This window comes from Mesoplodon densirostris, chromosome 4 (genome assembly GCF_025265405.1).
Source record: "Mesoplodon densirostris isolate mMesDen1 chromosome 4, mMesDen1 primary haplotype, whole genome shotgun sequence".
NCBI classification, from domain to species: domain Eukaryota; kingdom Metazoa; phylum Chordata; class Mammalia; order Artiodactyla; family Ziphiidae; genus Mesoplodon; species Mesoplodon densirostris.
In genome coordinates, this window is record NC_082664.1 from 54,928,632 (window position 1) to 54,946,475 (window position 17,844).

General features: G+C 34.5%; 1 protein-coding gene across 4 annotated transcripts in view; it reads left to right on the plus strand.

Moving 5' to 3' along the window:
* Positions 1-17,844, plus strand: part of MDGA2 (MAM domain containing glycosylphosphatidylinositol anchor 2) — an 842,328-nt gene that overhangs the window by 718,744 nt on the left and 105,740 nt on the right. For all 4 annotated transcript variants that reach the window (XR_009531733.1, XM_060096268.1, XM_060096270.1 and 1 more), the window contains exon 9: positions 14,208-14,477. Coding sequence is in view for 3 of the 4 variants with exons in the window: in XM_060096268.1 (XP_059952251.1) it covers positions 14,208-14,477 (270 nt within the window). In the remaining variant the exon portion in view is untranslated. The remainder of the gene's footprint in view (positions 1-14,207; positions 14,478-17,844) is intronic.

A 17,844-nucleotide genomic window follows, 5' to 3' on the forward strand; every position in this document is an offset into this window, starting at 1 on the left:
ATCCTGATCAAAATTTCAGTGGCATTTTTTACAGAAATAAGTAAAACAATCCTAAAATTTTATGGAACCAAAAAGACTCCAAATAGCCAAAGCAGTCTTGAGAAAGAAGAACAAAGCTGGGGTCATTATGCTTCCCGATTTCAAACTATATTACAAAGCTATAGTAATCAAAAAGATATGGTATTGACATAAAAACAGGCACATAGTGTTACCAAACCAAACTGGATTACTCACTGGACATGTGTCAAAGCCAATCTACTGACACGGTGTTGTGGTGAAGGAAAGTACAGTGTTTACTGCAGAGCACCAAACAAAGAGAGTGGGTAGCCAGGGCTCAAAAGACCCGAACTCCCCAATAGCTTTTAGGGAAGGGTTTTTAAAGACATGTGTGAGGGAGAAGGTTGCTGGGTGCCTGATAAGCTCATGTACAATTCTCTAATTGGTTGATGGTGAGGTAACAGGATGGTATTTTAGGGATCTCAGTTATCAGTTATCTGGTTCCAACCAGTCTTCAGTCTACTTGCTGGTGGTCAGCATGCAGTTAACTTCTTTTACCTGGTGGAGATTTTAGTGTCTTCAAAACAGCTCAAAGATACAGCTCAGGATATTATCTATAGCCCTTGAGGAGGAACTAAAGGTCTTTGACTTTGTTTTATGGATAAACTGTTATTATTTTGTCTTGCTTGACTGCTTTCCTTTGTTTCTGTATTTTCTTTTAAAAACCATTTTTTTTCTGATTTAAAATATGACTTCTCTGATTGAATTTGCTCTTTGGAACTTGGGGAAGGCCTAGGAGCCTAAAGTTTTTCTACAGAAAAGAGGCAGGGGACTCAGTTTCAGTAGTCCAGTGGAACAGAATAGAGAGTCCAGAAATAAACCCAAGCTAATATGGTCAACTAATCTTTGATAAGGGCACCAAGAATATGCAATGGAGAAAGGATAGTCTTTTCAATAATGGTGTTGGGAAAACTGGACAGCCCCATGCAAAACAATGAAACTGGGACCTTATGCCATACATAAAAATAAACTCAAAATGGAAATAGATTTCTGTACTGGTTTAGGATACCTTTATCATCATAGTGAGTAATGATGTTTCTAGATTTATTTATACATATATCAAGAATCTAGTTGAGTGAGTTAGAAGCAAAACATTTTAAGTTCCATTTAAATTCTCTCTATGGATACTGCCTATAATGGAGAGGTGCTAATTAAAACAATTTTATTCATAATAATAGCCTAGAAAAATTCAAATAATTAAATCAATTGTTTTATTATAAACACCTTGAATTATTTAGAGTTGTTTTATTCTTCACTTTCTTTTAGACCTAGGAACAGTATAACTAAGTAATATATAATATCTAATAATCATACAAAGCAAAGCTTCTATAAACAGATTAAGAGTACTGAGAATACTATCATTTTTGTTATGAGGAAGAAATTGCAATGGTTCTATACATTATCCATCATGTGCCTAATTGGAACAATACAAATGTACCAATATTTTCAGTCACACAGCAATAATTCTACACTGTAACTCCAAAATTTTGTCCTGTTGAGAATAGTATTAGAGATATAAGTAACAGTTATTAACAATCTCAGAATGTTTGTGGAGAGAGGTGAATACTAATTTTGTAAAGTGTATCACCAGATCTTTGGGGTTGCTTTCCTGCTAATTATTTACAAATGCTATAGACTTTTATTTTTAAACTACATTTCCCAATATTGCCAGTTTCCAACTTAGACTAACATTATGTTAGGGACTAATTTACAATTTGCTTTTGGCACTACTTTCTCAATCTGTTGTGCTGGAAAGAACATGGACTTCGAAGTCATGTTGTTTTAGGTCTGAAGTCTGTCACCTGGGCTGTGTGGGATGCTTGAGAATGTAACTTCTCAGATTTAGTTTCTTTATGTGTAAAATGGAGATACACACTTTACAAGGTTGTTGTAGAATTGAATGAGGTAATAAGTATGTGAAATGTGCTAGCACAGTTATACAGAGTATATTAATATATACTGAGTAATATACTCAGTTATACAGAGTATATTAATCCTAAAAATGTTAGCTATTTCAATCCCTGTCTCTTCTAGATACATTAGCCAGACCCTACAAACTTCTCAGTATCTTTTCCCAAGCCCATCCTTTTTCATATCTTTCCCTATTGAATAAATTAGGCTTATTTTAAGACTTGATTAGCAATATTATTCTTTCTGACACCAAATAAGTGGTGTGTCTTCCAAAACCAGTTCTCTGATTCTCTGACATCATCTGGATGTCCAAAATTCAATTCACTTCTGACACTAACTGCCTAGCATTAGTGCAGATCCTACAAGTTAAAGGGCTCAGTGCCACGAGACCGCCTCCACTTCAGACATCAGTCACAATTCCCAGTTGCCATCCATACTTCTAACAAACCAACTATAAATTTGGGGGTTCCCATGACTTGGTATTTCCTCCCCTACCAAGTTTGGTAATTTGCTAAAATGACTCACAGAACTTAGGAAAACACTTTTCCTTGAGTTTACCAGTTTATTATAAAAGATACAACTCAGAAACAGCTAAATAAAAGAGATACATACGGCAAGGTATGGGGTGGAGGAGGGATGCCGTGTCAAGATTTCATACCTTTCTCAAGTGCACCACCCTCCCAGCACTTCAATGTGTTCACCAACCTGGAAGCTCCCCAAAGCCCATCACTGAGGTGTTTTTATGGAGGTTTCATTACATAGGCAAAATTGATTAAACCACTGGCATTGGCATTTGAACTCAGTTTTCAACCTCCAGCCTCTCTCTCCTCCCTGAAAGTCAGGGGGTGGACTAAAAGTTCCAAAAGTTTTAGGAGATCTGTTCCAGGAATGAAAAACACAGATCATATATATGTAACATATAATTTATATATATATGTATTTCCTATCATACTACAGCAATTAATTAGTTATTGCCGTCTAAGAATTCATATATTGTTTGTATTAAATTGTGCATACTGACATCTGTTAAGATGTTATCTTTACACTGGTACTGTAAATTATATGTTAATAGGAGCCTTTTTATTCATTTTTGTTTAATCTCTTAATATATCATTGTGTACCTAACATTATCTAAGAATTTTCTAAGTATTTATGTGCTTGATTGATACTAATAAATAGGGATATTTTGAACCTATATCTGTATGGTAACAAAATGCTTCAAGATATCACATGGTCAAATCTAAATGGCTAACATCTTGAAGATAAATTAGCCTAGGTTCAAATATGTTTAGTGTCCCTCGATGGCCATAAACAGGTTACTCTCACTCATCTCTTTGAAGTTCAGTTTCCTTACCACTGAGATAGGTATAATTATAAGACCATGAAAAGATTTGAGAGAAAGACACACACACACAGAAACAGAAGAATAGAGGTTGTCATACACTAAAGGTAATAATTTCACTATTTTTATTGGACAAAGGAAGGATTTAATTTGCTGACTTAACACTCCAACTCCTCGATCTTCTCATCTCAGTACTAGACTTTTTTTATTTTTAAGGGCACAATTTTCCTAGATCTCCTTAAACAAAAAAACAGCAAAGAGCAGACAAGTGTCATATTAAGCAGGCATTTGACTTGAGAAAAAAATGACCCTATTGTGTGCATGTTTATCAGTCCCCTCTAAGGGTTCAATAATTAAGATCATTCTTACCCTGAAGTTCTCCAAACAGGTGAGCATTCTCCTCTTTTAAACTGTAACTAATTTTTCATCTATAGTCTCACACTCCCTTAAAGACTTAAAAATGGGTTTTATTAATATTCCTTAAGATAGCTTTGGAAGGTTGTTACTTATACAAAAGTATTTTTTTTTAAATCAAAGGTATTGATTTGCTCACAGTCCTGGTTGTCATTAGAATCTGGCTATTGTTTTTAAGAAATAGAGGCAAATTTTTATTCATACACAAGGTTAAAAGAACTCATGAACTTGTCTCTGATCCCCTTATTGAGAAACAAACATGAATCACATTTTTCTATAGTCTGGTGTTTTCATTCATTACTCTTTCCAGATAAGTTAGACATTTTTATGTGAATTTAAACATTAGAACCATTCCCCATTTGTAACACTTGGAACCAGTAGGTACAAGAACAGAAAATACTAAAATCTTAATTAATTTTGTGCACTTTTTACTTAATTCCTATCAAAATCCTTAATAACTTTAAAAGATTACACGTTTACCTCCAGATAGCTAATCTGCAGGCACTCATCATGTATATTAATACATGGATAATACAGAAATTCATTTACATGAAGTACACTGCTATGTAAGCTGCAATTTGAATCTGGTTTGAAATCCATCGTTAACAACATTTTTCTTTAACATAGCAATTTTGTTGCAATACTTTTTTGCTTTCCACAAAACATGTTTCCCATTTTGACTTATGAAAGTTTGTGCATTCTAAATGCTGGTGTGAATAGGCCAACATCTAATTCAATTGATAACTTTAATAGGGCAAAATTTTCAAAATCCTCTGAGGAAAAGAATGAAATCATGAAACATTGGTAATATTTGTAATTGGAAAGAATGAAGCATAGGTTGTTGTTAAGAGTGTACATTCTGAATCAGATTACCTTGTTTGAATCCTTATTCTGCTACTTTTTAGCTGTTTGGCTTTCCTTACCTGCTTTGTGCCTCAGTGTCTTCTATAAAATGACTTATTATTATAAAAAGATAAACTGTGTGAAGATTTTAACACAATACCTAGCACTTAGTAAATATTCAGTATCAACAAATATAATTTATTTTTATTACCATCATCCTCCAGTATATTTGTAGGGGGATATTTTGACAAACTTTTCAACCAGAGATTTTTAACCTAAGTGAATCCATTCAGTATAATGTAATGATGTATTTTTAGAATCATTTTATTTAATTGAACAAAACTCAGGAACCTAGTTATTTCTCCTAAGCAGTCCTACTTTTAAGCATTTCATAACTAAGTGGACTTTTTTCTCATGATATTTTATTTATTTATTTTAGTTTCTTAAGATTATTTCATAATAGAACATACTGAATAACTCTTACACCATGAAAAACTGGTTCTGTCAGAATAGTGAACTTTAACTTTTTTGACACCTGAAGCTTTCTTTCATCATATTCAAAGACTTCATACTATACCATTTAGTCATAACTGCACAGGTTATCCTCACTGGATATTCCAAAGAATGAGATGCTGAGCTCATTAATAGCCAGTGAGCTTAAAGTAAACCTTATTATCACAGAAGTTTTCCATAGGCAGACCTGACTGAACTATAATGAATATTCTCAGTTTTACATTCTCTTGCTTTTTTGAGGTTAAGGAACCACCTTGGAATCCAAGTAGTTTGGGCAGTATATTAAATTGCAGTAACGATTACCTTCATTTAGGGATGCTTTTCAATTCAGATTCTATTGAATGTATGAAAACACAGTGTGCTTGAAAAGTTTTAACCCAGCACTGTCAGATGTCTTTACAGGGCTAAATCTTCTAGGTTTGGATGAATGACACATTCATATATAATGAGGGTCTAAAAAATCCATTACTTGAAATAACCTAATAGGTGAGATACATTCAAAGAATTCTCATAGAAAATCATTCATAGAAAAAGTAAATATGTATTTTAAGATATATCCCTGTTAGGTATAATTAATTACATTTATATTCTTTTCCATTTAAAAAGAAATTAATAAGAAGGAAGATAAGCAGTTGCAAATACTTTGTTTTGCTAGACAAATGCAAATATAATTTGAAAGTAATTGTATATTCTCTTAATTTATTTTCATTTGACTCTAGTATCATTAATCTCTACTCCACTTTAGCATTTTGTTTCAATGGCCATATCTCTGATCTTGTAATCACTCTAAATTTCTCTATCACTGAAGTATTAAATTGCGACAAAATTCTATTTATTGACTACAAGGTTTTTGCTTCCTGACTCCGTTTTCAGTGTATTTGCTTTTCAAGTTTTCTAGTTGTCCTAGTAATCCAAACCATTGATTATCTTCCCCCATTAGTTTCCTTCTGAGCTAATTCCTTTCCAGAGCCAGTTTGGATCCCATGGTCTGTTGCTTACACTGTGTCTCCTCAACTACCCTGTCCCCTTGTCCTTATGCCTCACTCTGCTGAGTCGTCACACAGAATATCAAACTGCTGGATTTTCAAGGCTAAAAGGCAACTGTGTAAGTTATCTGTTACTGTGTTAAAAACTGCTGTATTACTTAGGAGCTCAAAAAATATCACATTTTACTAAATCTAGTTATCTAATCTCTAGTGAGTCAATAACTTGAGGAGGCTATTATTTTGCTTCATATGGATTGTGATATTATCTGGATCACTTGGTGGTACTTTGTGGGTGGCTGGGCTGGTCTGGAAGGTCCAAGATAGCTTCACATCCCCTGAAACCTGGGGATGGCTGGAAGGCTGGGCTTAACTCTGCCCTCTCCTTTATGTAATCGCAGGGCCCCTTCACCTCATCTCTTTAACAAAGTAGTTGGACTTATTACATGGGTCAGGACTCTCAGAGTGAGTATTTCAAAAGATAGGAAGTGAAATTCCCTGTCTTCTGTGGCCTGGGCCCAGAAATCAGCACAGCATCATTTCTGCTATATGCTATTGGTCAAAGTAATCACAGAGCCCATCCATATTTAACAAAGTGAACATAGAATCCAGGTCTTGATGTGGAGAATATTGAATATACTATGGACATCTTTACTCTTTTACATCATTCATTCATTCATTTCAGCATTCATTTATTCAATCAATAATGATTTGTCACTAACTATAATAATAGGTACTTGATGGATGCAGAGGGTGATTCAATGGCTAGGAAGTTGTAAGTTTCTTTATAATAGAGCTTACACAGGAGACAAATACAATGGTAACTAACATTATATTATTAACAGTAGGAGAGATACTTCACTTACTGGTAGTCAAAGGTGGGCTTTCTGAAGGTAAAATCTAAAAGATGAGAGTCACAAAGCCGTGGATAAAGTAAAGGAAAGACAAAACAAAATCAGAGGTCCATTGTCCAGAAAGGGTTTATCATGCAGAAGCAGGAAGAAAACCTATGTTTCTGAAACATAATGTTCAAGGTGAGAATAGTTGGGTATACGACTAGAGCCAGAACTTTCAGGACCTTGTTGGCCTGGTTAACAAGCAGGGGTGAGTCAATAAAGTGTTGTAAACAGGAGAATAAAAGAGCTGATTCTCTAGTAAAGGGACATCTGGCCAGTCTCAGAAGGTTGAGAGAAGGTCAAAAGCGGAAGCATGTTGGCCTTCTAGAAGACTATCACAGGACATTTTTAGTAGTCCATGTGAGAGGTAATAATGGTGATAGTGGAGACTGAGAGAAATGTATAAATTCCCAATATATTTTGAAGGTAGAATCAATAGAAATAACCATCTTTTCTAATCACAGACAATATTGTTGAGCAAATAGTTTTCATTACTGATCTCTACTATTTAACCATCCTTTCGTATGCCAAAAATCTGTAACCCAGGTTATAAATACTTCACAGAAAATGCTTTCACTATAATCATTAATAATATTAAACTTGTTGCAAACAGTAGATATTTTAAGTGTTAACTTCTGCCTTGCTAACATTTGGCACATTGTATTACATCCTGTTCTTTGAAGCATACAACTCCTTTAATTTTTGTAACACAACTTTCTGGATCCACATATCTCTCGGCTAATTTATGTTTATTTGCCTTTAGGAGCTTTTATTTTCCTCCAACCCCGTAAGTGATTATATTCAAGAGTAAATTCAAATTTGACATTTTATATGGCTTTGTTTATACTTTCTCTGAGATATCTCAACAGAACTGTAGCCTGCAGTCAGCCTTCCATTCTGAGCTTTAGATCCATATTTCTGCTTGGCAATCAGAGACATGCATTTCTGGGTATAAAAATAGCTAAAATATTCCACAAAACCCTTTCAATGCAAACAACTGAAAATGCTGGAAAATATTCTTAAAATATTATGAAAGCATTAAAGTGTTTATTTAAAAATTCCAGGCTAAATTTATACAAAAATAGTACAGTGAGTCTACTTTTGCCCTTAGGGACATTAGCTGACATGGGCAAATTTGAGCTTCAGTTTTTAATGGCATAGCTGGGCAAGGGATGCAGAACTCCAAACCCAGGTGTTCCCTGGGAAAGTGTCTACCAATAGAAGTTGGAACTCAAAGGACTGTACCCACAGGGTAAGAGTAGAGCAGAAGTAAACCCAGTCTACACATTCCTACTCTCAAGGGAGTGCAAAGAGCCTTGTCTTTGACGTGAGAAGGGTGGAGGTGATGTAGGAACCATTCTTGAAGTTATAATGACAAACCAGCTCTTATATATATGGATTTTTGACTCAAATTCATGTCACCCAGATGATTAAAATAAAACCTCAAGCAATGAACTTGGATTAATGTGATCCTAGACATTAATGCCAAGAGTTGTCTATGGACACAAATCTCTAGAGGAGGAAGCCATCATCTGGGGCGTGAAGTATCCTCATAAATATTTTTTAAAGGATAATGAGTAGCACAGAGTTAAAATTAACCATGAATACACAGGAACAAGGTACCCTGAGAGAAAACCAACAGAAAATCCCTCTCAATACTATAATTGGAAATATCAGATGGTATAAAACAATTACTTTGTTTAAAGACAAGTGTTACTACCTTTGCAGGTAATGAGAAAGTATTAAAAGAGTGGTATAAAAGGTATACCAAAGAACTACACAGAGCATTTAGAAATGAAAACTACATTATTGTAAATAACACAATGCAGATTAAGCAGAGCTAAAGGAAGAATTAATGAACTGAATTAGCTCAGAGAATTTATTCATGCAAAAACCTCAAGAAATGGAAAAGTTGGAAGATAGGTTAACAGACATGGAAAACAGAATAAAAAGGATTATCAATTGAGAATAGAAAGAGAACAATACAGGTTTATTTGAAGAGCTAATGATGAGAATTTTCCAAAAATTTCCTAGATGATGGACACCAAAGTTAAATCAAGAGATTTAAGAAGCCCAGCAAATTGCAAACTATAAGTAAAAAGAAATCTATACCTACAAACATTATATTGAAGCTGTAGAACATCAAAGCAAAAAGATTTTGAAAGTAGCTGGAGGAAAAAAAGATGTTCACTTCAAAGTATGAGACTTTGAGCTTACTTTTCTACAGCAATAATGGCCATCTGAAAACAATGGAATTATATCCTGTTGTGCTGAAAGAAAATAACTGCTAACCTATAATCCTATGTACAAGGAAAACATCTTTTAAGAATAAGGTTAAAGGCCCAGAGATAAATCCATGCACATATGGTCACCTTGTCTTTGATAAAGGAGGCAAGAATATACAGTGGAGAAAATACAGCCTCTTCAATAAGTGGTGCTGGGAAAACTGGACAGATACATGTAAAAGAATGAAAGTAGAACAATCCCTAACACCATACACAAAAATAAACTCAAAATGGATTAAAGACCTAAATGTAAGGCCATATGCTATAAAACTCTTAGAGGAAAACATAGGCAGAACGCTCTATGACATAAATCACAGGAAGATCCTTTTCGACCCACCTCCTACAGAAATGGAAATAAAAACAAAAATAAACAAATGGGACTTAACTAAACGCAAAAGCTTCTGCACAGCAAAGGAAACCATAAACAAGATGAAAAGACAACCCTCAGAATGGGAGAAAATATGTGCAAATGAAGCAACTGACAAAGGATTAATCTCCAAAATTTACAAGCAGCTCATGCAGCTCAATATCAAAAAAACAAACAATCCAATCCAAAAATGGGCAGAAGACCTAAATAGACATTTCTCCAAAGAAGATATACAGACTGCCAACAAACACATGAAAGAATGTTCAACATCACTAATCATTAGAGAAATGCAAATCAAAACTACAATGAGGTATCACCTCACACCGGTCAGAATGGCCATTATCAAAAAATCTGGAAACAATAAATGCTGGAGAGGGTGTGGAGAAAAGGGAACACTCTTGCTCTATTGGTGGGAATGTAAATTGATACAGCCACTATGGAGAACAGTATGGAGGTTCCTTAAAAAACTAAAATTAGAACTACCATACAACCCAGCAATCCCACTACTGGGCATATACCCTGACAAAACCATAATTCAAAAAGAGTCATGTACCACAATGTTCATTGCAGTTCTATTTAAAATAGCCAGGACATGGAAGCAACCGAAGTGTTCATCAACAGATGAATGGATAAAGAAGATGTGGCACATACATACAATGGAATATTACTCAGCCATAAAAAGGAATGAAATTGAGATATTTGTAGTGAGGTGGATGGACCTAGAGTCTGTCATACAGGGTGAACTCAGTCAGAAAGGGAAAAAGAAATACCGTATACTAACCCATATATATGGAACCTAAAAAAAAAAAAAATGGTCATGAAGAACCTAGGGGCAAGACGGGAATAACACACAGACCTACTAGGGAATGGACTTGAGGATATGGGGAGGGGGAAGGGTAAGCTGGGACAAAGTGAGAGAGTGGCATGAACATATATACACTACCAAACGTAAAATAGATAGCTAGTGGGAAGCAGCCGCATAGCACAGGGAGATCAGCTCGGTGCTCTGTGACCACCTAGAGGGGTGGGATAGGGAGGGTGGGAGGGAGGGAGACACAAGAGGGAAGAGATATGGGGACATATGTATATGTATAACTGATTCACTTTGTTATAAAGCAGAAACTAATACACCATTGTAAAACAATTACACTCCACTAAAGATGTTAAAAAAAAAAGAATGAGGTAAAATATATATTTTTTGAAAATCAACATCAGAAAGTCTACTAAAGATAATTCAATATGATATACTTTAGGCAAAAGGAAAGTGATCACAGATTTGGAAGGTCTGTGATGAAAGAAGGAATTAAGGGCAAATAAGCTAACATATATCTGGGTAATTTTAAAAAATAGTGCAAGTATAAAGTATGATAATGTCCAATAAATTTTTTTTAAATGAGGGAATTAAAGTTCATGACTCAGTAACATATGTCAGAACAGGAATAAAAGGAACAAAGTGTTCTAAGATTCTTATTTTGTCTAAGAGGGTGGTAAAGGTATTAACTGATGTTTTTGGATAACTTAAGTATGCATGTTGCATGCTGTAAGACAATCAATATAATAATAGAAACAGAGCAGTTAAGTTCCCAACTAGTAGCAGGAAAAGGGTTAGAATAATGATATAATCCATTAATACAAAGAAAACAAAGAAAGAAAGAACACAAACAGAAATAATAAAATAACAGGAAACACTTGTACCCAAATATATCAGTATATTAAACTGAAATGTTTAAAGTGCTAAGTACTCTGAGTAAAAGAAAAAGATTGTCTGACTTTTTGGAAAGAATAGAATATAACAATGTGCTGTTTAAAAGAGGTGCTAAAATATAAGGTTACTGAAAGTATAAAAGGATGTAAAAGACATAACGTAAATATTAACTAAATGAAAGCCAAGGTAACTATATTAATATGAGACAAAATAGAGTTTTAAATAATAAAACATTAATAGAGATAAAGGAGATATTTCACAAAGATAAAAGTTTCAAATCATCAATAACATAAAGCCGATTTAAATTTTTATGTAATGAATAGCATTGCCTCAAGATATGTAGAGCGAAAAGGAGACAGAACTACAAGAAGAAAATTTTTAAAAGCTACTACCCTTTTAGAAGAGTTCAACACTTTCTTCTAAATTAATCCAAGTAGAATAAATGGGGCGAAAAAAAAAAACCCTAACAACTATATAAATGATATGGACAACACAGTTATCAGACTTAACCCAGTAGATCCACATCACATCCCAAAACTACAGACTACTACTTCTTTGCAAGCACAAACAGGATAATAATCGATCATATTCTGGGAGATAAAACAAGTTTTAACAAATTTCAGATGATTGAATATATATGAACTGTTTTCTCTGAATATGATTCAGTTAAGCACAAAATCAGAACAAAGAAAAAATAAAACATAACCATATGTTTGGAAATAAAGAAGCACTTGGGTGCACAAATTCAACATGTCCACCAAACTCCAAACTACCCCTCCTTTCTTCCCTGTCTTCATCACTCATACCCCTCTTGTCTAAGGCATGATTTATGGTCCCATGACATTGCCTTAGTTCAGGCCTTCTCTTTGAGTTTCCTCTCTTTGGGGTTCATGCTCCTCCTATCTGCCACACTATGCCTTCTAAAAGATTGGTTTAATCATATAAAGCCTTTATTTAAAAAAATTTTAAAGACCCTCAGTACCAACAGGGTAAAATTCAAACTCCATAACATGACATTCAAGGATCCTTGATAGAGCCTCTGCTTTTCTTTTCATCTTTATTTCTTCCCAAGCCTTCGTGCACCTTTTATGCATCAGTTATGCTATTCACTTATACTTCCCTAAACACCCTGTTCTCCCTGTCTCTTCCTTACCTTTGCACCTACTTACCCCTCTACCTGGGATGTTCTCTCTTACTATTCACCCACCTGACCATTTCCTATATATCCTGGGAGATACAATTCAAGTATACATTCCTTGCCTGGTCAATCCTCATAGTGTTATTCACTTCTTCACTTTCTACCCTAGAATTGTTTTTTGTACTTCAGTTTTTTTAATTAGCTATTTAAATATCTGCCTATTGTGTTAGACCATAAACTACATGCAGATAGGATTTTTTTCTTGTTCATTTCTTTTTCTATTCTTAGCACTTATATAAGGAGGGCTCACAAATTGAATTTATGAATAAAATTAAAATTCTTATGGTAGCTTAAACATATTTGTTGAAAGAAGCAAGAAGGGTCAGTCAATATGTTGGCTATGAGAAAGGAGAACAATATTATAAAAAGTAGAGGAATGACATGTAAAGAATATCAGATGGCACATTTGGTGTGGTAGTCCTAAAACCTTTTAGCATCCTGAAGGAAGGGCTTCCAGGTAGAGTTGTACAGCTTTTATACTGCACAACTAAAGAGGGTGCCATACACATCTAGTCAAGGATGTGATATTGTTGCCCAGAGCAATCCTGAGTGCAAAAAATCCTGAGTGGTCCCACACAATTTCCTTGATCAAATGAACCATGTCATTAGAGCCCAGGAAATAATTGTTATTTATTATGACAGTTGGGAGTCATCATTAAGAAAAGGACTGTATTTTGCATACCCTAATGAGAGAAATGTGTAACACCTTTTGGAAATCTTCCTGTCAAAAACAAAAAGATTAGGTACCTAATGTAGCAAGTTTTGATTGTATGGGAAGAAACTCACAATTAAGCCAAACAAATGAGCCATTGCAGTGGGTTGAAATCCATGTCCACCTGTGGTATAATTTGCAAAGTTTGCTTAAGGTTTATGCATGAATATTATGACTTGCAGTCAAATTCTTTCTGACCGAATAATTTAGAAAATAAATTTATATACTTGTGTTACCCATTTTATTAAATAATTGGTATCCAGAAGCCCAAGGACTGAGCCTCATATGGGATAATTAGAATTCACTGACTTGAACCAATGGCTTCATCTGCTTCAGAATTTCATGCTAGTGTGGATACTCTGCTTTTATACCCAGAACATCATTTGCTTGCTAACAATATAAACCAAACATACTTATGAGATTTTTTTCTGGGAAGCAACTAGAAAGAAAAAATAAACTCTGCTTAGTTTCACCTGCAAATACTTTTTTAAAGCAGTGAGTCTTATTCATTGCCCACACTCAGGAATCACGTTTCCCTACCCAAGCTGAAATTCCCAGGCCTAAATATGTTCTCCACCCCTCTTAATATTCCTTCCCGGGGCTTCCCTGTTGGCACAGTGGTTGAGAGTCCACCTGACAATGCAGGGGACACGGGTTAGTGCCCTGGTCCGGGAAGATCCCACATGCTGCGGAGAGGCTGGGCCTGTGAGCCATGGCAGCTGAGCCTGTGCATCCGGAGCCTGTACTCCGCAACGGGAGAGGCCACAACAGTGAGAGGCCCGCGTACCGCAAAAAGAGGCACACACACACACACACACAATATATATATATATATATATATATATATATATATATATATATATATATATATTCCTTCCCTGTTGCTAGATGTATTCTTAAAAATAGCTTCTCACAGTAAGAGTAGCCACTGGCTTATTGCAAACCACATATTTTATCTGTTTTAATATCTCTTTTCTACAGATCCTCCTGCTGTGGAACCAGCATTTCTGGAAATCCGGCAAGGACAAGACCGCAGTGTCACTATGAGCTGCAGGGTCCTGAGAGCCTATCCAATACGGGTGCTGACCTATGAGTGGCGCTTGGGAAACAAATTATTACGGATGGGTCAATTTGACTCTCAAGAATACACAGAGTACCTGGTGAAGAGTCTTTCCAACGAAAACTATGGGGTTTATAATTGTAGCATCATAAATGAAGCTGGAGCAGGGAGATGCAGTTTTCTTGTTACAGGTAAGATGCTGAATATTTTGCTTTTTTTTTTTTTTTTTTTTTTTTTAGATCATGGGAGCTTAGGCTTATGTCAATATAAGAATGAAAGCATTTTGCAGATCCATGGAGCATACCGCGAAGAGCTTGACTGTTCATATTTAGAGCTTCTACTCATTTATTTTCAAGGCAAGTCTATTTTAGTAGTTAAGATAGTTAATGTGCCTATAAAATTAGAAGTTTATGTGAATTCAAATAGAGTTGGTGATGAGGTTGGTTATGTTGAGTGTTTTAGTAATAAAGTAGCAAATCTTAACTAGCTTTATTTGGATCAAGTTGCAAATATAATACATGTTTTCTTTTGCAAGTTTAAAATCCCTTGCAATCCAATACCTGTTCTGGTTTTAATAGTAGAGAGTGCTTTCTTTCTTTTTCTTGTTTATTTATTTATTACCTCTTAATGTATGGTGAATCTTCATTTTGTCCCTGGCTTACCATAGGACCACAGATATTCAAAGGGAAATCAATATAATTGTATCTGGTATATAATGAATTAGAGAGAATTATCATTTTTGATATCATCTTTTAATGTATTTAAGGAAATATTAAATCTGTATTAAATCATACATGTTTATTTAAATTATTTTGGTAATCTAAAGTAAATCTGTGTAATTTTGGGCTAGGGTTTAGGCATACATTAAAAGGATATACTCCTTTTCATTATTATTTTGTTCTAGATAAAATTAGTTGAAATGGTTATAGTGTTTATGCTACTAAAAGAAGAAACTGGACATTGTATGTTATCTGGAAAGCAATCATAAAAATCATGATTAAAATGTTTCAGAATTAATTAAATCTTGTTCATTGATAATATAAATTCTTATTAATAAGTTCTTACTCATAAGAGAACTCTCTAATATGGGTTGCCTTGAGACATTTTTGCGTCCTGAAATGGGATATTAGGTGGATAAAATACAATTGACTAACCAAAGAATATGAAGACATCCTCTCTGCTGGATCTTACCACCTCTTGGTTTTGCAATCTCTTTTATTAACATTCAGTTGAACTTAAGGTTTTTCTACTTTGATACTTAAAGTGAACTATTAAAACGAAATAAAAAATCCCTAGGACAATTACTTACATGGTGATCCAATTTTTCTTCCTAGGAATATTTACAAGGGTAAGAGAATGTAATCTATTACTCTATGGGGTAATTTAAATGGCATGATATACTTTCATTCCTTATTTATATGTTATTATCCCAAGCAATAAGAATCCTTCAAAGGCAATTGTTTTTCACATATTGGTACAAATGGAGCACTTTACTTTCTTTCATTAACCCTCCAAAATAAAAATACTCCATAAAATTAACTAAACCCCTTTCTTCAATCTTTTTGGCTTTATACACATTCTGATTTTCTCTGGTGACACTGTTTTCTAACTTTGACTGGTTTAGACCATGCTGCCTCTGCAAGATTTTCATTTGTTCTCTATTATATGATCCAAATCCTATTTTTTGAGCTAGAAGACAAGCTGAGCCCAGAATAAACACTAACTCCATTCTCCCATTCCAGATCCATGGGGGGCAGTAAGTAGATTTCAGTAGTTGCAGGAAGGAATAAACCTGTTGTGGATCGCCCCATAGAGGGAGAGGAAACAGCCCCGTGCATTAATTTGTTTCCAGTGTGCATTTTTCAATCTCCAGGTCAACCTCATTGTTTCAAGATCTCCACATAAAATCTAATAAAGTTTTGAAGAGGAGAAAAAGAAATGATTGAATTCCAAATACAGTATAATTCAGGAAAATATATAAGGAAATCAATGATTCCATAGAATCAGACCTCTGGAAGAAACTTTGAAAGGCTATTTACTTTTCTACTAAAACATACCAGAATTAGTAGTAATCCTTATCAATTTCCCATAATTCAAAACTCTTTGAAGCTATGCAGAAGAGAACTAGAGAATATAATATATGCAAGGATTCATATATTTATTATGCATATGTTCTTTACCCACAAAGCAGACCTTTGAAGACAATTCTTTTTCCTTGAGGCCCAAATTAACTAAGAAACATTTAAATTTTCAAAGTTATAACTATTGTACCAAATTTAAGAATTTAAACTCTTCCACTTGCTTGTCCTAAATGTCCTGAAAGTGGACTTGATCTGACTGCACATCAAAATGTACAGAATTGAACTAAAAGGCAATGGCAGCCCTCATGTCTATATGTATTCCAGCTCCCGGGAAAGCTCAAAAGTTCAGACGTGTTTTCTTCATTTATATCATGAGTATGCAATGTGTGTGGGTGTTTGGGGGTAGGAGAGTGGGGTTGTGTTTACCAAGAATTCAGAGGGGCTGTGAGAATATTTTCCTGGAAAGGAAAAGTAGATAGTAAGCAAAGGTATTTTGGGAAGAGTGACCAACCTAGCTTGTTGTGCACTGTCCATATTAGAGAATATTAGCTATAATACTACAAAATACTGTGTACTTTCATTTATTTTATTTACTAGTATTGTTATAGTGAAGTTAAGCCTAGTTTTTTTGTGTTTTAAGCCTTTGTGAACTATGGCAGGAACACGAACACCATTTATCATATTTTTCTGTGGGAGAATTTTTACAAGTTCTATAAATAAACGTGACATATTAATTTATTATAATAAGTCCACTTGTAAATGCGTAATTCCAAGTATATATGTATAAATACATAGACATAAGTATTTCTATATTAATAAATAGTTTTGTACTGTTTAGCAGATCACTCAACTGGAGCATGGATTTCACTTTATCACAGGTTCAAATGCTCCAAATTAACATTTGGAAAAAATGTTTTTAAAGACTTCAAAACATCTAGGCACATTCATTACATTACAGATACGAGTGAATAACATCCTAGGTTAGATCCTAGCACACAGCTTGATCCAGAAAAGAAAACCAGTAAATCTGGGATGATGGAATAGATAGAGGGATGACCAAGAGTAAATGATTAAATGGAAGTAATCTTACTGAAAATTATTTTTTAATGGGAAAAAAATCAGGGTGAAAGAGTAGTTCAAGTTGAAAATAAGTAGTGGGTTGAATAGTATCCCCCAAGAAGGTAAATCCATGTTCTAATCCCCAAACCCTGTGAATATCACTTTATGTGGCAATACATGATTAAATTAAGGATTTTGAGAGAAGGAGCTTATCCTGGATCAAGTAAGGTTAGTGAAAGATTTAATGTCCTTATGGTTGCATGATAGAGGGCCCTAGCATTTTGCTGGTTTTGGGGTGAAGGCCACTTTCATGTCTTAGAATATTTCTGCAGGTCCTAGAGATCACCTGTAATTCCTTGTCACATGTGCTTTTCCAATGTGGCTGCTTAATTCATCAAGCCATGAGGAAGAATCTCTA